The sequence below is a fragment of the Meleagris gallopavo genome, chromosome 19, assembly GCF_905368555.1.
Source record: "Meleagris gallopavo chromosome 19, MGAL_WU_HG_1.1, whole genome shotgun sequence".
Lineage (NCBI taxonomy): Eukaryota > Metazoa > Chordata > Aves > Galliformes > Phasianidae > Meleagris > Meleagris gallopavo.
In genome coordinates, this window is record NC_139422.1 from 5,880,935 (window position 1) to 5,906,150 (window position 25,216).

Consider the following 25,216-nt stretch of genomic DNA (forward strand, 5'->3'; position numbering starts at 1 on the left):
AGGTGGCAGTGCTTGTTCCAATGAGTGCTTATGGAGAGCAGGCACGTGCAGCCCTTTCCTTGTGAGATTACTTTTTCATCCTCTCTGCTCTTAAAGCCTGAGGTTATCTGATGTGAGTTATCAAGATGGAGAGCGGTTCTTCCTGGGGCAGCAATGCTAACCGGCGCTGTGCTGTAGGAGAAGCAGCCGAGGCACTCCCCAGCTTCGTGACGCAAGGAATAAAGGCTTTATTAAACAGCGAGGGCGGGCTCAGCACTAAAACCGGCACAGCCTGTGCCCGCTGGAGGACTGCCGGCACTTCCGGCCGCCACCGACCATAGAGAGGCGGTGTCTAGAGCGGCCCCGACGGAAGCGGAAGTGAGCGCGGCGTCCCGCGGGGCTCCTCGGTGGTGCGCGGAATTCCGTGATTGTGCGCTGTTGTGAGGGCGGGTCCGTGGCCGCGGCACCGCCACCATGGGGGAGGACGGGGACTTGGTCCCCGAGCGGGAGATGAAGGTGAGTTCGGCTCTGAGGGGGTGGCAGGCCGGCGGGCTCGGACTTTGGTACTCGGGGGTCGGCTCCGGCCGTGAGGAGTGTGACAGAGCGCTGTGAGGGCCCTTAGGAGAGGCGGTTCTGGCGGTTTGGTGTGGGCTGTGAGGGTGGTAGGCCGGGGGGGTTTGGTCACTGGGGCCTAACAGGCCGGGGGGGGGTGGGTATGTGGTTCGTGGCGTCAGGGGGTTGTTGGGGAATCCCTGCACGGTTTGGGGTGCGTTTGAGCGCTTCTCGGCGGCGTCTGGACGAGGCTGTGGAGTGGAGGAGGGATGGATCTACTCGGGGCGCAGTGGAGAGGTGTCCTGGTAAAGTTGGGGTGTGTGTGTGGGGAGGCTTTAGGTTCTGTTTGTTTTCTTGAAACACTGGGAGAGCTGGAGGGAGGGGTGGAAGGAGCTCACCTGGACAGAGGAGTGATGCATTTTGGAGCCCTCCTGGCTGCGAGCCTTGTTTTGGGGACCACATGCTGGAGAGAACAGCAGACCTGAGCAGGTGTGGTTGTTTGCCGTCACTTGGAGTCTTGTTGCATGCTGCCAGCAGGGCCCATCCGTGTGTTTCCAGAGCGTTGATGTGAGGCTGTGTGAGCAGGACAGGTCTGTCAGCACACATTCCTCCAGCCCTCTGAATCTCTGTGCAGCTGCCTTCTGCTCAGACGCTTTCAAAATCAAAGATTTGGTTTGTTTGTTTTGCAGAAGGTTCTGGGTTCCTGCAGCTTCCTCAGATTGCAGAAATGCAAATTTTCTGTGCTTTGGCAAAATGAAATAAGAATCAGGTGCTTGGTTTGAGTTAGCGATGTTAAATACAGTGCTGTGGTCAGTGGTTGGAGAAGAGATGCTCGTTCCTGATGTGAGCACAGTTTTGCATAGTAATAGTGCATCTACTGTTTCTTAATGTGTGTTTTTGCAGTTGTATTTCTCACCTTGCTTTTCTTTTTCTCCTTTTACATAAAGACAGTGTAAGTTTTGAGATAAGTGAATGCACAAAGTAAGTCTGTACTGAGTAATTGCTGGTGGTGGGTGGAAGGAAGAACCGTATCTGTTCTGTGTATGATAAACTACAGTAGCTAGCAAAGATAAGCTAAGTAGTTGTGTGCTTTGTAGCTTTTAGGCAACAAGGTTTTTGTTTCTTTTTCTTTCTTCTCCCTGTATCCATTGGCTAGTTTCAGGTATGTTTCTGAGAGGAATTAAATGTCTGAGACAGATTCAGTTCCTACGAGTTTTATGAAAGCAGGCTGCTATATAGAAGAGAGCTTCAACCAGTGCTTCCAATAACAGCAAAACTGTGATCTCAGTCTTTTTTTTTTTGTAGGCAAAACAGAAAATGTGATAGGATGTCCAGCAATAGCATGGGTATGGGTGTTCTGCAGCTCTCATGGAGAGACTTTTCAGCTGAAGCTGAAACTGAAGTAAACCATTTATGTTCACTAGCATACATAAAGCTACTTTTGGACTCTCTTGCAACAGGATTTTCAGTTCAGAGCTCTGAAGAAGGTCCGCATCTTTGATCCTCCTGATGATCTTCCCAAAGAGCGGTGCAGCCTCCTTGTAGTGTCTAACAAATACGGCCTGGTCTTTGCTGGTGGAGGAACCAGCCTGCAGATCTTTCATACTAGAGATCTTCTCATGCAAAATCAGCTTGGAGAAGATCCCAATAGCATTGGTAAGACGCACTTATATGTTGTGGTCTTTGCACGTGCTGTTAGTAACCTGTCTCTAACCACAAAACTACGTGTTTGTGACTGGAGAGAGGGGCAGGGTTCCAATCCCAAATAAGCTTGGACTTGGACTATCCTACAAGAGAGGAAGTGATGGCTGTTCTGCTACCTCACTACCTAAGTGCATTTAATGGCAAAAAAAAAACTCGGTGGCAATAAAAACTGCTTGGCTTTCATTCTCATGTTGTCATTGGTAACTGTACTACTTGAAGTATCCCTGTGTATGTATCACAAGTAAAACCTGGAAAGTGTCCACTTTTTTTCCTCCAGGTTACTAAGGAATGAAAGTGTCATTTTCTTTTAAAAGAAATTTGAGACTTTTAAGACTCTATTGCTAGAGATGCTTTGCTTTCATTCAGTGAATTTTTCTACATCAATTCTGATAGCTATTCTTTATAATACTGTATGTTTAATTACTTTTGCATAAACTTCTAACTTTGTTTTAAAAATTTTTGCTGTTGAAATCCATACACTTCATCCTCTCCTCCTCATCTTTTGTATTTTAAGTGGAGAATGTCCAGAGTACCTCAGTTCCCGTGAAGTTTCCAGTGCAGCACTTGGCTCTCAGCTGTGATAATCTCACCTTGTCTGTCTGTATGATGTCCAGTGACATTGGTTCCTTCATTGGCTTTTTTGATGTCCGCACATTCTTTAATCAGGTAAACTGTACACAAAGTGTTTTGGTTTACTTCCCCCTAACTACACCAGGGGGATTGTCATGCCTTGAGTGGTGTTTTCTGGCCCTGCGGGAAGTATTTTGTAGAGAAGTTCTTTATTAAACTCAAAATCTGCTTCTTAGCATCATGGAATGGTTTGGGTTAGAAGGGATGTTAAAAATCATCCAGCTCCAACCTTACACTAGACCAGGCTTCTCAGGGCCCTATCCAGCTTGGCCTTGAATACTTCAAGGTGCTTCCAACACTTCTCTTGTCAACCTCTTCCTTTCCTCCTAATATCTGATCTAAATCTACCCTCTTTAGTTTAAAGCCTCACTTATTTCTGTCAGCTGTTAATTTATAGGTAGGCCAAAACTGTTTTGGGTTATGACTTTATGAGAAATGTTTATTGAGCTCAGCATGGACTGTCTCAAACGTTTTTCTTTCCTAAAAGGCAAAACAGCAGAAGCGTATGTTTGCTTATCACAAGCTGGCCAAAGACTCAGGAAGTGCAGCAATGGTCAATGACCTGAAGTGGAACCCTGCTAGTGCCACCATGGTGGCTGTCTGTCTGTCCGATGGCAGCATCTCTGTCCTGCAGGTCACAGACTCTGTGAAAGTGTATGCCACATTGCCTCCCTCGGTAGCTGTTACCTCTGGTGAGTTTGAGCCTTGGGTAAGGTAATGTTGGATAATTAAGAATAGAAGGGAAACACAAGTGTAAGAAGACAAGCTTTGTGTCTCAGGAAGAAGGTTCTTAAAAAATTAAAACAGGTCATGAACGGAAGGATTTAAACTCCCTAAGACTATGGAAAAAAAACTGCTAACATAATCACACTAATTACCACTGACTGTATTCCTCTTCCCCAGATTTAGCACAATTGGTGCATCTTTGTGACTGCTCTAATATAATTCTTAGGCCTCTGTCTGTAGTTTTAACTTGTCCCCATATATTTGTGTCAACTGGAGTGTATGTTTGAAATGTACCTGGATATATTCCACTGTAGGGCAATATAAAGCTGTACAGAGGCACATGGGAGTAAAGTTTAAACTTGTTTGCAGCTTAGTTAGTGTGAGGATTAAGAATTTCAGCTCTTCTTTCAGTTTGTAATCTAAAAGACAGGACTGTGATATTCACAGGAGTTGTATTCAGATTCAAAGGGTTTTGCAGAGGGGAAAAAAATGCAGCTTTAATTTATTGGTCCTACTTTATGGGACCTTGTAGCTCTATATTTCCTTAATGCTAATGAAGTTCTCTTTTTTGTTTAGTGTGTTGGAGCCCAAAGGGAAAACAACTGGCTGTAGGGAGGCAAAATGGCACGGTGGTACAGTATCTGCCTGTAAGTGTTGTTGTTGCCATTAGGACACCTGCTTGCTACTTTGCAATATGCTTTAATTTTTTTGCATCTCAGCATACAGAATTTGAGTTGGGTGGTGTGTGGTGTGAGCCATGCCCAAGCACTTTAGTAATATTAAAGTAATATTAAAGAGTTTAGTTTAAGGTGTGCACCTGCCACTTAAATGTAGTGACTTCATCGTGGCACGTGATGAGTGTTAACGAGAGAGCGAGTCACTACAAAAACACTTCTTTGGAATTTCTCCAAAACTTACAGTTTAGTTGGTTTGGGAGCTTTTTTTCTTAGTACTCAAGAGTTGTTTTTTTTTTTTTTTTTTGCAGAATCTACAAGAGAAGAAAGTAATCCCTTATCCTCCCTTTTATCAGGCAGACAATCCTGTTAAAGGTAAATCTTTCTGTTTATTTTTAACTTGCTTCCTCCTTTAAAATATTTTTACTCGTTCATCCACTGTTATTGTTAGTTACATCCTGTACCCTGGTTCCATAATAACAACATCATTTTTTTTAATCATTTGGGAGAAGAATTACATGTTTTATCCCTGGGTTGCATAGAAAAACTAACTGTAGGCCAGAGTGTTTACCTATTTCTAAAATGTTGTAAATAAACGTTTTAAATATTAGTTCTGTGCTCACTGATGTGATAGCAATCTCCCTTTAACACAGATTTTTGGATATTAATCCACTCTAGTTCTTGGTGTGGGCTTCATCTCTTTGTTATGACTGTTACTGCTTTGACATTTTATTGTTTAGAAAGCAGAAACCCTCCATTTGGGTGTGTCAAACTGTCATCCATTTTTAGAAACACTTGGTGCTGTTTGACCTCTATTGTCATCAGACAAATCAAACACATACTTTGGGTTTGTATTTGGAATTTCTGGGAATAAATACTTTCCCTCCTAGTGTGACTGATGCTATGCAGACAGATCATTGCAATTCTTCATTTTTGTAGTTTAGAAGTTAGTGATTCCTTATCTGCTAGCAATGTCATATGACTTTTGTGTTCTGTGCACAGTTAAAATTGCTCTGCAAGGAAGTATTTTGAAGTGTATCTGACTGAGGTATTTGTTTCCTTCTCTTTTAGTTTTGGATGTGCTGTGGATTGGCACGTATGTCTTTGCTATTGTGTATGCAGCTGCTGATGGGACACTGGAAACGCCTCCAGAAGTGGTTGTAGCAGTATTGCCTGTGAGTTACCAACAAGTCACAGCTACAGAGAAGTTTCTTGCTTGTTCTTTATTGGTTTATGACAATGGCAACCTGCTTTTATTGTGTATATCTGCATCATTTGGAATTTGAGTTTACTGTACCTTGATGAAGTCATATTTATGGGTTATCAGTTTCTGCGTTGGGCAGTAAATTATTAATGTTGATCTTACAGAAAAAGGAAGAGAAGCGACCAGAGAAGTTTGTGAATTTCATGGAGCCTTGTTACGGAAGCTGTGCTGAGAGACAACATCATTACTACCTCAACTATGTTGAGGAATGGTGGGTTGTGAGAATCATGACAAAGCTTTTCCCTTGTCTGAGTAGTCTGTGCTTCTTATAGTGTTTCTCCCTTCTGTAAACTACATAAGACATGAATATGAGCCAAATGAAATTGCCACTTTGAAAATGCTTTATGAAAGTATGGCTAATTTCTCCTTTGTTTTCATGACAAGGTACACACTGGTGACTAATTTTAAAGGAAAAAATTGCAAACGTTCTACAGAGATGGAGCTAATTGTGTTTCCTTCATCTTGGGAGCAATAGTCTGCTTCATACTGTTGTAACTTCTTCGTTAATTATGAGTTTGGATAGATGATAATGATTTGCAGGGCTAGACAGCTTGCATGGGTTGTCACACACATGTCATAACCTACTGGTGTCCATCCTTACAGGGATCTAATTCTGGCAGCTTCGGCCGCTTCCACAGAAGTCAGCATTCTTGCCAGGCAAGGAGATCAGGTAAGGCTTTTCTTCCTGCTGCATTTATGTATATGTACCTTCTTTTTCTTGAAAATCTAAGCAAATAAAACTTTTGTAAGACCTGCAACATGACAGCATGGCATGCTTTTAAAAAGCAAACTCAAAAGACAAACACCAAAACCAAGCAAACAAAATCCAAAGCATTCAGGTTGTGCGAAAGATTAAGATAAATGTAAACCTTAGAGGAACAAGAGATCTGAATGACACAAAGGATAAACAGAAAGATTGTATGTTGTGAACCAAGTACCACAAGTCTGTTTTTCATGATTTACTTAGTAGTCTAAAAATGTGGTCAAATTCACTGTAATAAAAAGTGACTCCTACAAGGTCATCAATTGAAGTAGAACATGAAGTGTATCTGTCCTTGAGTCTGAGTTCAAATCTGACATACGGTGCCGTGGAAGAAATGACAGGCAATTCTGTGAAGGTCCCTGGTACTTCTGTTGTTTATTTATCTGACAAGCTCAGGTAGATGCTCTCCAGACTTCTTGCAGTCTCATCTTTCAGTTGTACTAGACTAATGTATTGAAGAAGGCTGAACACAGGAACACAATAGTCAGAATAATAATGTGGGTGTTGGTTTGTTGGTTTGTTTTTTTGCAGAACTGGGAATCGTGGATTTTGGAGGACTCCAGCAGAGCAGAACTTCCTGTGACAGATAAAAGTGATGATACTTTGCCTGTTGGTGTTGCTGTAGACTACACCAATAACATGCCTATCCCGATCAGTAAGTCTTGTTAGTCTTCTACAAGAGCCCAATAGTAGCAATATGTGAGATATTCTTGAGAAGCAGTTCAGTGCTTTAGGGACCTGGCAGATTATTCTGAAAGTGAGACTGACACATTATCAGTCCTACATTTTTATAGGAAGCCCACAGCACACGCACAACTACATCTCTGTAAGGATTCAGATATTAGATACAGTTCTTCCTGAAAGCTTGCAGCAGACTGGGATGCTGCAGTAACAGCTATGGAAGGGAAAGCATCTCATTTAGGTTTGCATTTCACAGAACTGGGGTAATAATGAGCTTAAAAGAGTCATATTGTATTAGGAATTTCACACTGCCCTATGTGGTTTTCATGATGCTTGTAGCTTCTGTCATCTTGCAGAACTTTTTATTAAATATGTTTGCAGAGGTCTAAAGGGGAAATAAAGGATTGGCTACAAAGTCAGAAAAAGCAAGGATCGTTGAGGTGAATGTGTAGGTTTTAATTCTGCATTAAAGCACAGGGCCTGTACTAACTGAACCCTGCTGTGCTTTGCATCTAGCCAGTTACATTACTGGTGTACCTCCTGTGCTGCCTGAAGGCTCTTCAAAGCACGTTGTCAGAGGCTGAAGTGAAAAATACATCTGAGCTATTGTGCTGTACCTCAGTGAATTTTGAAAGCTCTCTCTTGCAACCACGAGACATTAAAATATAGATGCCTTCAGGCAGAGTGGAAGGTAGTATAGTTGTGTTCCTGAAGAGCACAGGAGGGTGCCGATTAACTGGGAACTGCAGCAGCCTTTACCTGAATGACAACCTACAGTAGGGAATTGAGGTCAAACTTTAATGCAAGATTGAATTTGAAGCATTTTCTCTGTTAACCTATACATTTATTGGCTTAGGAAATCTGTCTGAGCAGCCTCGTTAAGCCCAGGTTGTGCTGCCTCGGAGTTTTAATAAAGGTTTTTGGAGAAGCTTTTTGATAACTCTGTGTTCTCACTGAGTGTAGTCAGTTCATTTTTGACCACACATTATTTGACTTTACAGTTTTGCAACAAGTTTGGATCAGAAAGGAAGTGTAATTGTCCTGGAACGCACTTCCACGTGGAGTTTTCCCTTCCCCAACCAGAGCCAGTATTAGAGGCATGTGGCCCTTCACTGCACCAACCAATAAAAAAAATGCTAATATTTAAATGAATTTCTTTTCATTCTATATTTGCTCTTTTTTATATTAAGTAGAGTTTAGTCTTTATAGAAAATGCTTTAGGAATAGTTTGGGGCCTTTAACTGTGCTGAGAATAGTTGAACTGAAGCAGACTCTAGCTCAAGATGGTGCCGATGAGAGTAGGAACAGGAGTAGAAACCTTGGTTGCTGGGCTTATGTATGTGCTCTCTGGCAGGTGATGAGAAGACCCTTCCTCCAGCACCAGTTCTCATCTTGCTCTCTACGGATGGTGTGCTCTGCCCATTTTACATGATCAATCAAAATCCAGGGGTCAGATCGCTTCTTGTGACCCCAGAGCCATTGCCAACAGCAGGGGAGAGAGCACCAAAATCACCAGGTGAGTGCTGCAGTGGGTTAAGGAAAGACTTGCATCTGTGGATCTTTGTCGTCTTCATCTGTGAGTTTGTTATTCAGCCAGACATGCAGTCACAGGAAACGTTTTTATTTATAATGATAGTGGGAACAGCTCTTGGGTGTTTTGTGCTCACCAGTCAGTTCTCCATCTCTTGTACATCCAAATGAAATAATATAGTCCTGTTCACCCAACGGGTCTCAGGCAGTTTTCAGACGGTGCATTTAAACCTCTCTATGCAGTCAACCTTTGGGGAATAGGGCCAGGGCAATTCTAGGAGGCCTTTTGTCCACTGGAACTGCAGCGGTGACTGCAGGCTCCACCTGGGGACAAGGATGAAATGCCGTGCAGACCTAGAGCAGGGTCGATATGCTCCCTGGAGGTGATGGTTTTCATCTCTGTATTCTTATGGCCTCCCATGGCAAAACTAGCATGTCTGGCTGCAGACAGAGTCACTTGAGTTATAGCTTTCTTCAGCGCTGTGAAAATAGCATCAGGAGATGAAAAGCAGTAGTTTTATCTGTCTGTATATTGGGTACCGTATACAATGTGAATTTGACAGTTTCTTATTCTAGGGTAGACAGGTTAGTTGGTTGTTCTGCTCCTCTGCATGTGTGCAGTAATAATTGCAAACCCACCATTTTCTTTCCTGAGCCTGCATTTGTTTCTTGTTCTCCAAACAGAATGTATCTGTTTGGCAACCTGCCTCTCTGCAGTGCTGGCTGACTTGTGTGCTGACAGCCTTTTTTATGTGAGATGGCAGGAACCTCATCAAAAGCAGTGGAGAAATGTGAAACCTTTTCACTGGGAATTCCAGGCAATATTAATCTAGTTAGATGCAAGTAAACTGCAGTTTTGATCACAGCTTGGACTTTGTGTAGTCATTTGCTGGAGGTGAGGACTAGAAGCCCTCTTCCCTCCTCACTTTTCTTCACTGTACAGTCTGCCTAGTGAATGAGGTTGTACCTAACTGTCCCATCAAATAGTATTTGGCCTTGCAGTACCTTCTGCAATTAATCATTGCAACCAAATGAGACTCTTACTATTTATGTTTCTGCAGGAAGCACTGGCTCAGCTCCGACCACTCCACCAACTTCTTTAAAGCCTGATGCAGTACCAGCTGCTGCTCCTGCCCCAAGTCAGCCTCCTGCAGGAGATGGAGCAGCTGCATTTTCCTTTATACCTTCAACTGCAAAGGTGCCTGGCTCTACAGACAGCGAACTTCCACCTTACCCCTTTGCCACTGATACCTCCAAGCAAGTCCTGGCTCCAAGTCTGACAGGAGCAGCAACATTCTCTTTTTCCTCTGCTTCTCCTAAGGCATCCATAACACCTGCTCCTTCTGTGGGCACCACTGCAGCCACAGCCACCTCCTTCTCCTTTGGATCCATGAACTTGAAACCATCTGCAGAAAGTTCACCTGGGCTGCCACACTCCACAGCTCCTGCTGCACAGAAGTCATCTTTTGCCCCTTCGGCTTCTTCAGTTAAAGTGAACCTCAATGAGAAGTAAGTATAAAGATGCTGTAGTGCAGTGGCTGGATAGTTGTTAAATCAGTCCAGGTGTGGACAATGTGTGGTGGTTCTGGACATCACACAGTGGTTTTTGGCTTTTTGCCCTGACAGCTGTTCTCCATACTCCCAAAAAAGCTCTGAAGAATCTCCTCTTTATCTAAGACATTTGTCTTGGCTGTGAAAAGCCTCAGTGCTTCTCATGCTAGAGATGATGTTCTTAGGCAGATTATTACTTGGGGAAGATGCCAGAGTCCTAGTTTTCTCATGTCTTTAGTTTGTAGGCATGACATGAAACAGTAGTTCCATGTTGTGGTTTGAGAGAAGTCTTGTTAAAGACTCTTGGGAAACACTGGGACTTGAAAACTTTTGTAGTTGTTTTAGTGCAGTGGTGGCAGCACAAGTTTCTTTCACTGTTTGTGAAGGTTCCTTGTCTCCAACCTGAAGAGTAATTTGCAGAGCTGGAGGAAGCTATATCCATAGGTGATAAATTTCTTTTCCACTGTGTTGGATGGAGGAGATGCCATCCAACGTGGTTCTTAACTGGATGCTTGCTCAGTAGACATAGGGCCTGAAATCTTCAAAGCTTGTTCATGCTGAGCCATTCATGGCAGCTGAAGGAGAGCTGATACTTATAAACTAGGCAAAATAGATTTGAATGATGCATGTTCTTGGATTTCGTGTACTCGTTCTTCCCTCCAACTCCTGAGACTTGCTCCCCTATTCAGAAAGAGTGAATTGAAACAGCCGTGTTAATCGGAGCTGCTTTCCATGGAGAGCAATTTTTGTGTAAATGTTTTTTAAGAATTTTCTGATCATTCAAATGATTATTTTTTAATTAGAATAATCTTTGCTACACCGAGATCTGATGGTAGCTCTTAGGGCTTTTTAAATTTCGTATTTTGTGCATAAAGCAAATGATACGCTTGTGAATTGGCTGAATATTCAACTTTCCTGCCTTGAGGGCCCAAGTTTGAAGATGAATGGAAGTTTGTATTTTCTTGCAGAGTTTCTCTTTGAGCTTTGTTGTAAGGCTGGTACTGAAGAGTGGCTCAGATTTGCTATAGTTGATGCTTTTGTGCAAAATGAAGAGGTACATTTTGACACAGGGTAGGACTGTTGTGTGGTTTTTCCTCTCTGGGGGTCGATGGTAGCAGACTTTACAGTTCCAGATAGTCCAAAATATCCCTGATGGTACATTTCCAAAAGCTACACTTGAAATTTTGGGTCTGGAGCTTAAGTCATTGCTGATCCCAGAGGTTGTTCATTTGTTAGAGCTTAATGGTTTCTTTTAGATGGAGTGAAGCAGCTTGGACCAGTTCAGAGCTGAAAATTGCTTTGCTTTCTTCTGCAGGTTCACTGCTGTAGACACCTCATCTCCGACTACCAGCAGCGGTCCTACCAGTTCCACAATGTTTTCATTCTCAACCACTTCAAAAACTGTTTCTGGAGGTCCTCTAAGTCAGCCCATGACTCTCTCAGCCTCTCCCACCACACCACTGAAGACTTCAACCCCTGCACTTGCTGCAAGTAGGTTGCACCACTGATGCATAACTGTTGCTTTGACTAACGCAGCAGTTGTCCTGATCTGCACACTGTAATGCTGTCATGGACTTAATATTGAAAGTGTGAAGTTTTTCCATTTCTGTAGTTTGTTCCCCACAGAAACAACTCTCTGTATTGAAATAATATGTTCAGTTTTCTTAAGCTTATCCAGAAGTTCTGATGCTTTCAGTGCTCTGTGATACTGCTATGGTTACAAAGTGTTTCTGGGCAGTCATTTGCAAGACAGAGTAAAGATTTGCATGGAGTGTCTAGAGTTCAAGATGTTCAGAAGTGAGTTTAAATTAGATGATGTTCATTTGTTAACAGAATAATATTCCTCCTCTGAAATGACTGTGTGACTGGGGGTCTTGGGATCCTTCAGGGGTGGTACAGCCACATAATGGAGAGTAGGGCTGTTGCCATTAATAGAGAAATTGAAGGCAGTAAAACTGCACCTAAACATGGTTTTTTTCAGAGGTGCCCATGACACCATTGCTGTTGGATTTGACATTGGTGATTGTAGTTGTCTAATCACAGCCTGTTTTCTCATGCTCAGTATAGATTAATAAATTACTGTTCCTCTGTTTTTAAATTCCAGTGGCACGTCCTGCTCAAAACATGCCTGCAGCTTCTTTACTACAGAAGACAGCCAAAATCACCCCTTCTGCAGCAAAACCAGGCTCTGCTCCGGTAATGAGAACTTGAGTGGATTCTTCTTAGTGGGTGAATGCTTTCATAGCCCTTGAATTGCTTTGAGTTCCTTAGACTAATTGAATAATCTTAGGGTCAAAGAACTGGCTTGCTTTAGACATGACATAAATAAAAATTGCAAGTCAGTGGGACCACAGTTGTGTTCCTTGCACGACTTTTGAAAAACAAAACTTCACAGTATATTGCCATGATCAGAGTTGCAGAAAAAACTAATTCTTACTGTTGTTATGGAAACGAGCAATGAACAGCTCTTCCAGCTAATCTGCTGCCAAGAGTTGCTTTGATGGTATCTTGAGACACCAATTCTAGATAACAAAATCAAAATGTAATACAGAGCAGCACCTAAAGATTTCCTTTGCTTTCACAAAGCTTTAGCCACGTGTCTGCGGTACTACTTTGAACATGCATGTGCCTTTATATTAGAATGGAACAAAGGTTATGATTATGGCAACTGTCTTCTTGGTGACCGGTGTCTGGAGTTGTAACAGCAGACTTTTTAATATTCAAAGCTCCCTCGTGCTAGTACTACGTACTTAATATTGTGTGTGGGGTTGGTTGGTTGTTTGTTTATTCCTCCAGGGCAAATCAGCACTCTCCAGCACAGCTTTAGACAAACCTGCCCACCAGTGGAAGGATTCAGACCCTGTCATAGCAGGAATCAGAGAGGAGGTGAGGTTTTCTTTTTTCCCCAAGCAATTTTCTTTATTTTAGAAGCTGAAGCATTTATTTTCAATTTGCAAGCATTTTGATGATGTCTTTCAGTAGTTCAGGAATCAGAATGGAAGATTTTCAGAAGGTGATAATGCTGTTTGTATGTCCTGTTCAGTCATCTTTAATTTCAATCCCTGTGCTGGAAAAGTTGGGTATTCTTTCATATTACTTTGCAAGAAGAATTTCTTGGTTTGATTATAAAGTGATGCGGGTTGGTGGTTTTGTAGAAACATCTGTGACTTTTGTTCCAGACCGTGCTATAGCTTAGTGGCTGCATTTACTTCTTTCCTTTGCAGATTGCACATTTTCAAAAGGAAATGGAGGAGCTGAAGGCCAGGACTTCCAAAGCCTGTTTCCAAGTGGGTACTCCAGAGGAAATGAAAACGTTGCGAACTGAGTCAGATGATCTGCACACCTTCCTCTTGGAAATTAAAGAAACAACTGAGGTGAGAAGTGTGACTGGGTATCTTCAATCTGTTTAACTCCTCAGTAATGACTGTTGTCACCTGATGTTTCCACTTAACCTGCTAGGTTGAACAAATGTGGATTGAACCTCTTAAGTATGCAACATATGCATTTGCTCTTTCAGATGAACATTTGCAGAAGCCTTTGTCTAAGAGATGGCAGCGGAAAAATGTTGCTTTGAGCTTTATCCCATCTGTTCTATTTGCAGTCACTGCATGGAGATATTAGTACTCTGAAAACAACCTTGCTGGAAGGATTTGCAGGAGTAGAAGAGGCCAGAGAGCAGAATGAGCGGAATCATAGCTTGGGGTATTTGCACTTACTTTATAAGAAACCTTTGGATCCCAAGAGTGAAGCTCAACTTCAGGTATGAAGCGTGGGTAACCAGCTTAAAATCTAGAGCTTTAGATATGATAAGGGGGACTTGTGTGTGTAGGTTGCCAGTGGTTTTGTTCTGCCCTCGTATTTACTGCTTCCACATAGTGTAGTGTAAGTGCGATTAGTTTTGTTTCCCCAAGTTTGCATTGCATGCAATTAGCAGTGATGAGTCAAAATTTCTGCACTCTTTGTTACAGCTCTGGTGATGAGAATGCTATTTAACTCTAAGAAAAATAGAGTGAATGTGCCCTACAAATATACATTTTGTGCACTGATAAATTCCCTTCAAGAGGTTTGACTGGCAGGCTGAAGGCATAACTGAGTGTCATTGTTGCAGTGGGTATCAAGAACGTGAATTCAGGCAGTGCTAGGAATCAGCTGATCCAGAGTAACTTTTTTAGGTCTCATCTCTAATTTTTACCTGGATTTTGTGAATTGATTCACAGTCTGAATTTTATGCCTTCTTTGATGTCTTGTGTTTCTCTGTGAAAAGTTTACACTTGCGACTTCAGAGAGATGGTAACCTTGAAATGCATATTTCACTGATGCTGAAAGGATCATGTGGAAAGAATCACAAGAGTGGGAGAGAAGTGGATTGGTGTGTAAGGAAAGAGCTTTCAGAAAGTTGACCTGGAAGTTTGCTAGAAAGACAGCTTTACTCTGAGTTAGTTTTTGTTGAATTAGCATCACCCTTGTTCACCTGGATGAACACTTGGTTGACTTCTTAGACTATTTTGATTTTTTTTTTTTTTTTAAAGCTTCATTAAAAACAAAACAACACAGAGGCTTTTCTTATGTCCAGGCATATTGATTTGCTGTTCAGAATTGACACTACATATAGCTTGTAATTGCTAGGAAGGAAATCAGTGCCTTGTTATGTGTAACACAAAGCTCCCAGTAGCACTGGGTTTGGTTTCAAGTTAGCTTTGATACATTAGAATTTCATGCTGTATCTTGAAAACCTTTGCAGTGGAATCCTTCCCAAAGAACGTTACTTGGCTGGTTCATCACTGTGCTTAAGTGAACATTCTCTTGAGATGAGCTGAAACGAAATGCGGTTTTCATTTCCATTTTATGAAATGCAAATTAAAGGGGTTTTCATGCTGTGACAGGTTGGAGGGATGACAACTATGAGACAGAAAGCTGGTTTTGGTTAGGAGCAGGTCTTGTAGCGAGAGGTATCTGACTTCATTATGCTAGTTTTGCAACTGTATGGTTATGGAGAAATCACTTAATTCTTTGTGCCTTATTTTTTTTCATTTCCAACCTGTAAAAATCAAGTTAATTCTTTTCATTAACGTGGGAACTGCACATGTTCATGAATGCTTTTGTGAATCGTGGTCTGTGAATGCTGATATTCCAGAGCCACGTGAATAGCCTGCAAAGATTCAATCACCTGTAACTGTTAGACATCTCAGCTTTGTGAAGTGGAAGCAAATGACTCATCTTCTGGAAATGAAGTTTGAAATAAGACTTGTTTTGTACGATGCCTGATGTTTGTACCATCTTTTCTGAAACGACCTGGCAGTGTTTTGCAGACCTTATAGAAAGTCTTATTTATAGTTCAGAGCTAGGATAAAATGGCCAGGCAAACCCTGCACATACTCCAGAGATTAATAACTAGATTTTTGCGTTGCATTCTATCTTACTGGTTAAATTTTCCAGACAAAAATATGGGTAGGTGTCACATGGCTTGGACTGATTGAACCCAAAGGGTTTTCAGCTTCTTTCACTGAAACAGAGGGTTCTGAAGTGAATTAAAATCTGATTTATTTTGCATGGCAGGAAATTCGACGCTTGCACCAATACGTAAAGTTTGCTGTTCAGGATGTGAATGACGTTTTGGATTTGGAATGGGATCGGCACCTGGAACAGGAGAGAAAGCAGAAGTGAGTAACAAACTGGAATACAGAACTGTGAGGATCTTATCAGTGAATCAGTCACTGCCCCTCATCAATAGACAAAACCCTTTTTCTGTTTAACAATGCAGTCTTTTTTTGTGGGGTTTATGAATTAAGTTCAACTAAGACATGTAAGAGGAGAACTGTAGGTTCACATTACTTGGCTGTGGAACTTTGTTACATGCTTGTTACATCCCCTTGCCTGGCGAAATAGTGTTGATAATAGGAAACCTGTAAAATAAGCTGTGTAGGGACTAAATGCATCCATTGGTGGGAGCTAATGAAACCTTCCTAATAAATAAAATATATTCTAGTAAACGAGCTAAGCAAATAAACTTACTGCATGCCCAAAGGAGGAATGTGCATTTGAGACAAACAGAATTGCCTTTGTGTTTAAATCAATGTGTGTTTGACTTAATGGAGTAGAACTAGCAGGAACCACCAAACTGCTTTGTTATATGCATGCCTGCTTGTGGACAGGTATGTAGAACCGTTTTGATCCATGTTTCTTGGTCTGATGTCTTAAGGCGTCTGATTGTTCCTGAAAGAGAGACTTTGTTTAACGCCCTTGCTAATAACCGGGAAATAATCAATCAGCAGAAGAAGAGACTAAATCAGTTGGTGAACAGCCTACAGCAGCTCCGACTGTATAATCAAACATCTCAGTGGAGTGTTCCCAGTGATACGTCTGCTTTTAGCAGTGCTCAAAGGTATGTGAAATGCAGGTTCCTGAGTGGTGTTGCCACTGTCTTCTTGCTCCCAGCAGTATACAAGTGTGTGTTCTCCAAAGAACGGAGTTTTGTGGATGTGGTGTGTGAGAGCAGTACATCCTAGAAATAATACAAACTGTGCCCAGGTAATACATAAGCTCTCTGTTTGTATTTCTGTGATGCACTGTTTGATGCTCATCACAAATTTCTCATGAAAGTTATATTTTTATAATAGCACAATCAAGATAATTGAACCTTTGGGCAGAGGTGCTGCTGTTTTTGTCAGAATTCAGGGGAGGAAGTGAATGACCCTTAGAAATTTCCAAAGAAAATCAATATATGTACGTATAAATAGCACAGTATCTAGAGGAGCCAGCTGTTCTTCCAGATAAGTTAGTAGTTCTAGTGATTCATTTTGGCCTTGTTTTGTTCTTAATTTGGTTGATTTATGTTTAATTGTTCTGCTATGTCAGTTTTGACAGTGACCTTGAAAGCCTGCGCAGTGCCTTGATGAAAACTACCTTGGAATCACGTGCCAAACCCCCGCCTAAAGTACCTGGTAGTGTATTCTTTCTTCCTGGTATTCATGTATAAATGTTAATACTTTGGTACAGACTTAATAATTCTCTTCTGTTTTCCAGCTAAATTATCCCCTGTGAAGCTGACACAGTTGAGGAATTTTCTAGCCAAGAGGAAGACTCCGCCAGTTAGGTCTACAGCTCCAGGTAAAGCTTTAGCTACGTTAAAAGTCTGGAATGCTTTGTAGGAGAGTGAGTTACCTCCTGTGGGAACCAATGCTGAGATTAGCTCAGGGCAGCTTCTTACAGCCTCTGCCCTTACTTCACCCTTACTGCTCCCTCATCTGCCCTCAGTAAGAATTTACTTCAGTTACAATCTTACCAAAAGTTGTGTTTCTTGGCAGTTAAGAAGTCATATCCTAGCAGTGTAGGATTAAAGCAAGCCAGTAGAAGAGCATCCTAAAATAGGATGTATGTCTTAGCTGTTAGGCTGGATGGTTCTCTCACCTTAGCATACACTTGTCTTTTGTTTCTGTTGTAGCAAGTTTGTCCCGATCTGCCTTCTTGTCCACAAGATACTATGAAGACTTGGATGAAGTTAGTTCAACATCCTCAGTTTCCCAGTCCCTGGAGAATGAGGATCTGCAGGCAGCAGACCAGGAAGAGGAGGCTGCTCCCATCCAAGTCCCTCGTCATGCCCCTGTGGTCCGAACTCCATCTATCCAGCCTGGTTTAGTGGCTCAGCCTCCATCCTTTGGGAAACAACACCCCTCCTTGGGTACTCTGTGTGAGTTGTTTTGCAGTGTTTCTGCTGTTCTGCATGTGTTCTTGTCAGTGTCTTTAACCACTGTATCAATTGCCCATGCTTCAAATCCTGGAGAAATGAGACTGCAACAGGGAAATTTACAATGCCAAGTTCCAGAAGCAGCTAGCAGAGTGGCATTGTAATCTTGTGAACACACTAAAGTACCTAAGTGCACCAAAGGACCTTGACTCACTGTCTGCATTTTGACAGCTTGTTACTTATAGATCATACTGGCCATAGGTGGCACTGTCTTCCTTTAGTAATTTGCCTTATTTCTTAAAATGCTGCCCCTCAAAAACAGAAGGCTGAAGTAGTTCTGCATTTGGTCAGTGTGCACAAAGTTAAGACTTCTGAGCCCAGAAACAGTAAGAACTAAATTTGCATATACTCAGATTTCCTTGTCTGCAATCAGAGAACTTGAACACCCTAAAATGAAAAATAAGCTGTCAGAAGAAGTGACTACAACAACAAACTGAAAGTCATCTGATGCACTGAAATGACAACTACTGCAATTTACATGCTGAATACATTGAGTTACTCAAACTGGCTGTGCTAGAAAAGTGTCAACTGTCTTATCAGATGGAAGCTGTGTAATCGTAGGAAATGTAGTTTGCAAAGGCTTTCAAGTTTTCCTGATTTGAAAAGATGCAGTGAACTGTAATATTTTTTTTTTGTTTGCTATTTAGTGCCTACATCTTCGAACAGAGTCATCCCACAAGGGGCAGACAGCACAATGCTTGCAACAAAGACTGTGAAACATGGGGCTCCTGCTCCCACCGTCACTGTTCCAGCACCACAGGCAGCTGCTGCGGCAGCTCTGCGGAGGCAGATGGCCACCCAGTCCCCAGGTAAAAGGATGGCTGAGCATTTGAATGTGAATTTCACAGGAATTCAGCACTCTTAGAGGAAAAGACTGTTGCAATGCAACATGTCTCTGTGTATTGTGCTTCTGAGCTATCCAGTGGTTTTTGTCTTCCTCTTTCCTGTAAGCTACTGGTATAAGATGCCTGAGAAACTCCCCCATCACTGTTCTTTGTACCCCTCCTGATCTGTGCAGTGGCAGAAAAGCCAATGACTTAGGAGACCGTGGCACAGGTGAAGAATTGATTTGTCGGTGTCCTTTCTGGAGGCTGAGATGGTCAACCATCTGGGCCAGATATGCCACATACCTTCTAGAAACTTAGATAGATTTCTTCTGGAGTTACTCAGAGACACCATATTGATTGCACTGTTTAATATGGGGTGTTTACCAAATTTCTTGTTTTTCTTAAAGCTGTGAGTACCTCCTTAACTGAATCAACTCTGAAGAACGTTCCCCAGGTGGTGAATGTACGAGAACTCAAGACTGGTGCGTTGACTCCAGCTGTCTCTACAGTAATAGGGTGAGTGGGGTCTTCCTTTTTTTATGGTAGCCTTCACTAGTGCTTGCAGTAGAGCACATCTACCAGTGTAGAGCAGCAGTCTGACTTAGTGTGAAGTGGTGAGTGTTTAGAAATGAGTCTTGCGTTTGTGGAATGAATGGAAAAAGTATTTTCTTTCCAGATCAGGACAAGCTGTTAGTAAGTCCTTGAATGAACGAACAGGACCAAAATCATCAGCCTCCGTTTATCTCTGAAATGTGTTTTAATTCATTCTCTCCTGCAGAAATCTGGTGGTTTTATTGTGAACATTTGGATCTGAGATTTCCAGTCACTAATACTGAATAATGACTGAAGGGCTGGGTGTTGATTGCTTTGGAAGAATACAGAGCTGTAAAGCTGTCATGCTCATAGGGAAACTATCAAGGTTGGCTTCTGGTATTTAACCTTGAATTTAAAATTTCTTCTGAGTTAGCTGCAGCTCTTGGCTTTCCTACTCTCTGCTGCCTAGAGACAACAGCCAGCTCAGCTCATTCCAGAGATTTCTGTCTTATCACCAGGCTCTGTCACCAGCTGCAGAACTAGTCCCTTTCCCTCGTCTGGTAACGACCTTGAAACTGTATTTGCTTGATGTTCCTACAGATTCTTAAGACCAAGATAATGCATGGCCATTTCTGGGGTGGGGAGGCAAGGGCATTACTGAAAGGTCTGAGCAAAGTTGAGGTTACTGCATTTGTCATGGTGTCAAGGCATTAAAAACAGGATAAATCACCACGTACGTCTGATTGTAAGTCCTCATGGAGCTGCATATTCTTTATCCAGATAACTGTGGACAACACATGCAGCTCTTGAGACAATTTCTGTTACATTATTTCTGATTTTCATACTTGTGTGTATACTCTTCATTGTCAAAGAAGAAAGTAAAATTCCTTTTGTAGCTTTTCAAAAAGGGAGCAGTCTTACACTGATGGAGCTCAGCTTCATTGAAAGCTAACACAGGAATTCTTCTGCATTTTAAGTGGGGAAAAAGTTTGGGAGTTTTTACTAATGTATTTTCTTCTAAATGTGGTAAAACGAACAACTCTGCTTGGGAAATTTTGCTAAAAGTAGCGTTGACTGGCAAGAGTTCTTCACTTGCTGTAAGTGGGTTGTCTGTAAAATTGATTTAAGGAGATCTCCCATCTTCATCAAATCAGTAATAAAAACAGCAAAGAGTACTGGCAGTACATAGACCCAGACACAAGTTGGTGATGCATATCTGAGATCGGTGTTCACTTGGATTGTAGCTAAAGACACGTTTTACTTTGAAATAGTTTTAGATTGGCAGAAGAGAGCACTAGCTGGCTTGTTGTCTTGAAGGCTTTTTACAGTCTTATTTTGAAGTCATAAAACACTAACAATTCTACCTGATTGAGCCTGCCAGTCAGATTGAGCACTAAAATAAAGAGCATTCACTGAGCAAAATTAATTCATCAGTTTTTGCTTCTTCAGAGGTACTGGCTGCCTTTTGCCACCACAGCATGTTCTGCGGGTTGTTAAGCAGTGATGATCTTTCAGTTGTTATTGGCTGTGCAGCAGCCTGTGTCTAGGTGTGGTGGTGGTTCCAGCCCAGTTATTCGTATTTAGTTTTCAGACTGAAATCAAAACCAGCCTTTTCATTGTCAGAGGACCTCAGGATCGAGTTGTCTTGTGACCTTTCTTGGAAAAAGGGCCTACCATATCTTGAATATCACAGACTTTGCATTTCCTTCTTTGTCCAGGGTTTGTGTGAACTTGACGTACGTTGTTGCATGAGTGTGTCCCCTGCCTTTGGCATATCTAGCAGGAAACTTCTGTGAGTGGGCATGTAGCTGATCAGTGCAGTTTGGGAGTTCTCATGCTTTTTTTAACTTTTAATGCTCAGATTCTCCTGCTGTCTGGAGTTTACAGCATTGGTCCTTTCTGTACTACAGAGATTGCTTATTGTGTTAGGGAATACCTGGCCTATGTCGAGATGGAAAGACTCCACTAGGGTAAGAGACTTAAGACGATGCAATTAAGTGTTGAATTTGTTATGCTGCTGAAGGCTTCTGGCACTAACCATTAAAGCTGGTGAGCCACTTACTTGAGATGCTAAAACTAGATGCCTGTTCTCAAGCTATAGTGATTAGGTGTATTTATGGCTCACATAGGATGCTTCACCTTGGAAGTAGGTGTCATTTTGCAGTAGTTGTCTGCAGGCTCTACGTGCAATTTATTTCATGGTCAAAATTCCAAACCTAGTTTGGAGAATATAGGTTAGCCTTATCACACTTCTTGTCATAACTTCATTAATTCTTATATTACACTTCAAAGAAATAGAACACCTTTTATTTTTTTTTATTTCTGTAGCTTTGGCTTCTTGCTCAGCATTTCTGAGGGTTGCATGTACTTACTTGTACTTGTCTGGGCTCTACACTATAAAGGAAGCTTTTTACTTTTGTTATCCACTAGGCATAAAATTGTAATCCCCTTACCTGCTGATTTTTTTTTCTCCAGCTCCTTGTAAAGTAGAAAAGCTTGACTCTCTTTGGAGAAAAGAGTGTATGAAGAAGACTGGATCATTTAAGTCTGGAGCTTTAAACGCATTTGCAGACTTCCTTTGTTAAATGTGGATGATTCATTTAAGAGGTTTATTCCCTAATCAGATTTGTTCATTTGGAGTTGTGCTTGGAATCTTTAATAACGGAGGTTATTCAAGTCTTTTGGAAGCTGTGCATTCCAAGGGACAAGCAAATCTACTTTCAGACTTGTCATTCATTTAATGTTTTAATAATTCTTTTTCAGGTCATCAGTTCCTCACTCTGCAGCCCAGGCAGTCCACCAAGTTCTGGCAACTGTTGCTACAAATCAGGCTAAGCAGGTATCTTGATACAGAACTTTCCCTGTGGTGTACCATGCCCAGACATGTTAAATACAGTTTGGGGTTTAGTTGTTGGTGTACAGGTCATCTGTTTCTTTCACAGCTTGCCCCATATTCTTGGCACTGTTTATTTATCTGTGACCTAGGTTTATTTTTATGTCTTGCCTTTTCTCACTATTGAAGACCTTTGCAGCTTTTCAGTGGCTACAGTCTTGCAGCAGTAAGGGTGGCAGCTAACAACAAAGGAAATGGTGTTAGGTAAATATACTCAAATCTCACCAAAATGAAGTGCTGGTTAATCAAGGCAAAGAGTTGTTGCCCTATCCTGTATCTTATTGAAAACATTTCTTATTGGTGGGTAAGATGCTAAGTGTTGTGATAGCACATTGGAAAACCATGCAATGGTCTCTTTCTCCTGGAGTCAGTGAGCTGTTGCACATGGAGGTTTGCTGGCCTCTGCAAGAGAGTTGTTAAAAGAGTTGAATTAAGCAGTGTTTAAATGTCAAGATATAGAGGGCCCAAAATTGAAGGGTGCTGCCAAGTACTTTGACCACCTTCCTCTAATTTGTTATGCTTGACTCTTTAATATCAGACCAGGATCAGAAGGACCTTTGTCAGTATGGAGACTGCGTTGACTTAAAGCATCTTTGTGTTTTTTAGACACCCCAAACAAGCTCACTTAAGGGACAGGCTCCACCTTCTTCTGTATCTACATCTTGTCCCGTGGCATCTACACCTGGTCCCACATCATCTGGCAACAAAATCTCAGGTAATCTCAGGTGGTGGAGACAGAAATAAGGCCTTGGATGTCACTTGTCAGGGTGACAGTTTAGAGAATGAAGACCCTGAGGAAAAGAGATCTGCCTCCACTGAGAGGCTGCTGTGTCTATCTGAAGGCAGGAATGATAAAGTACAGAGGAACGGGAGTGCAGTGTTGTGTACAACCCTGTATTCTGTCTATGTGCCTACATCTAGGATTTAGTGATTCCTCTTTTAGAGTGGACTCAGAATGTGTAACCTGTAGCAGCAGGCTTTGAAAGAGCATCTAAAGATGGTGACACCTGTCTTTCCTCTAATCAGATATATGTTGTTGCCTTCCATCTTTGAAATAATTCACATACTCTATGATGATGTAACAGCAGCAGGAATGTTTCTATGTTCAAATATCAGACTAATTTAACTAGCAAAAAATCCTGAAAAAAACCGTTGGCTGTGCCCACAAACTCTTCTGTTGTTTTTTGGTAGTTGGATGATGTGAACTGTCTTCTTTTTTGTAATGCTTCTTTGTATAACTTTACAGGACAAGGGACAGCAAAAACTGCTACAGCTGTGACCTCTACAGTGACATCAGTGCCAGCAACATCTGCACAGCCTAACAAGGCTTTCTCCTTTTCTTCTGTGGGGTCTGTATGAAGTTCAACATTTCTTTGTATTTGATGTTTGTATGAATATATCATCTGTTACCACAAGCATTGCCTACAAGCTGCAGAGTACTGTAAAATGACAGCATGGATAGTTTTAAACTCTGTTCTTATTTAGAGGAAAAAAGAGCAGTCACAGGAAAATCATCCCCAGTAAGTTGCACAGGGAGAAGTCTTCACATGTGAGAATGAATTTTGACTTTACAAGAGCAAGTGGAGACATTGAACTTTGGAAGCTTCCAATTCCAGAGAAAAATGGAGAATAACCTGAATATGATCATTTTTATAATCCTTCTGAAGATTGATTCCAAAGAGGGTAATCCAGTGTTTTCTTACCTGGACGTACCTATGCAGGTTTCCAATGCCAGTGGACGTTTGAGATACAGAAGTGCAGAAGTTTCCAGTTAGGGCTTGAAATCTGTGCAGATGGTCAAACTTGCTGGATTACTTTATTTTGAAGCAACAGAACAAATTCCATGTTGTGACTCAAAAAGTACTCTGTGAAAATGAGTAAAGAGTCACCATGCCATCTGGTGGTTTCTGTCATGTAACAATAATGCAAAGCAAGGTACAGGGTATGAACATTTAGTGATTCTGAAACCTCCCTGATGGAGTACTTTTGGTCATATTCTATCTTTGAGTTAGAAGAGTTGGCTCCTCATAAATAATTGTTTGAATTTCTCCATATTTAAGTATCTAATATTGAAGTGAGTTTCTCTTTATGAAGCTGGTAACACTAAGTATTTCAGAATGCACTCATACTTTCAAACAACTGTTTTCATTCAGTCTTAAACATTTCTTTGTTGGTTGTCAAGTGGATGTTATCTAAGTGCCCTGCAGTACTCTTCAAAAGGCTAAAAAAGTCTTCTTGAAACACTGAAATTCTGATTCAAAAAGCAAACAAGCCCTGTCTTTGTCCCAGGCTGCAGTGCTTCAGTCTATAAACCACGTGCTAAATACAGCACTGTTGTCTGTGATGTCTTAGTTATGCAGCCTGACTGCTACATCAGCAGCTGGTCCTTGAGAATCAGAGGAGAAGGCAGTGAGAAAGCTTAAAAAGCCTCAGGGGATGAAGGTCTCTGGAGCACCCCATTGCTCATTTTGAAAGATCACAGCATTTTTGCAAGACACAATTTTTTAGTGTTCAGCAATCACAGAAACTTTAATTTCTGTCTTGCTGTGAATGATGTCCTTTTCAAGGGATGGCAGTGTCCAGTTATTCCCTTCTGTACGTGCCTCTCTTACCATTCTGATTTTTAATTTTCAATAAGCTCTGGTCACTGCTACAGCCTCTGCTGTTGCTGGTCTCCCATGAGTTATAATGGTTTGGTGCATGGTGTTTAGCTGCTGAGCTGAATGGAGAAGAAACATACAGCAGAAACAAAAGAATATGAGAGGATGAGGGACAGTTGAAAGGGTTTTGAATTCTGACTCTCATTGGCCCTCCTAGAAAACTTGTCAGGGGAGAAACAAATATCTAGTTGGAGAAACTGTTCTTGTGCATGTATGCCTGTGTGTCTGACCTAATACAGGCTTGCACAGGGAATCTGAGTCTCAAGGTTGTGTTAATCATGGGGTTGGAAATTTCAGCACTTTGAGCTCAAAGTCATTCTTTCCCTTTCTCTTCTTTCCTCCTAGGTCTGGGTTTAATTTTGGTGTTGTCACGTCAGCTGCTTCATCACCGACACTGCCCAGCCTCGCTGCCTCACAAGGTTGGCTTGGAAGAGTGTGCAAAATGCATCTGTCCTCTGCTAAGAGAATGCTTACTCTTCCTAATTCATGTGGTTCTTGTTTTAT

At 41.7% G+C, this 25,216-nt stretch overlaps 1 protein-coding gene across 3 annotated transcripts in view; it reads left to right on the forward strand.

Moving 5' to 3' along the window:
- Nucleotides 1-321: 321 nt before the first annotated feature.
- Nucleotides 322-25,216, forward strand: part of NUP214 (nucleoporin 214) — a 40,348-nt gene continuing 15,453 nt past the window's right edge. For 2 of the 3 annotated variants that reach the window (XM_010720905.4, XM_010720906.4), the window contains exons 1-28: nt 322-495; nt 1,992-2,187; nt 2,750-2,901; nt 3,353-3,557; nt 4,168-4,238; nt 4,577-4,640; nt 5,337-5,440; nt 5,634-5,740; nt 6,133-6,199; nt 6,824-6,947; nt 8,328-8,489; nt 9,565-10,012; nt 11,370-11,545; nt 12,159-12,250; nt 12,851-12,940; nt 13,279-13,428; nt 13,656-13,814; nt 15,611-15,714; nt 16,254-16,436; nt 16,910-16,995; nt 17,078-17,161; nt 17,496-17,741; nt 18,446-18,607; nt 19,033-19,141; nt 21,923-21,998; nt 22,659-22,767; nt 23,299-23,401; nt 25,058-25,131. In XM_010720905.4, the coding sequence (XP_010719207.2) occupies nt 454-495; nt 1,992-2,187; nt 2,750-2,901; nt 3,353-3,557; nt 4,168-4,238; nt 4,577-4,640; nt 5,337-5,440; nt 5,634-5,740; nt 6,133-6,199; nt 6,824-6,947; nt 8,328-8,489; nt 9,565-10,012; nt 11,370-11,545; nt 12,159-12,250; nt 12,851-12,940; nt 13,279-13,428; nt 13,656-13,814; nt 15,611-15,714; nt 16,254-16,436; nt 16,910-16,995; nt 17,078-17,161; nt 17,496-17,741; nt 18,446-18,607; nt 19,033-19,141; nt 21,923-21,998; nt 22,659-22,767; nt 23,299-23,401; nt 25,058-25,131 (3,745 nt within the window). In that variant the 5' untranslated portion in view covers nt 322-453. The remainder of the gene's footprint in view (nt 496-1,991; nt 2,188-2,749; nt 2,902-3,352; nt 3,558-4,167; nt 4,239-4,576; nt 4,641-5,336; nt 5,441-5,633; nt 5,741-6,132; nt 6,200-6,823; nt 6,948-8,327; nt 8,490-9,564; nt 10,013-11,369; nt 11,546-12,158; nt 12,251-12,850; nt 12,941-13,278; nt 13,429-13,655; nt 13,815-15,610; nt 15,715-16,253; nt 16,437-16,909; nt 16,996-17,077; nt 17,162-17,495; nt 17,742-18,445; nt 18,608-19,032; nt 19,142-21,922; nt 21,999-22,658; nt 22,768-23,298; nt 23,402-25,057; nt 25,132-25,216) is intronic. The other variant, XM_010720907.4, reaches the window with a different exon arrangement.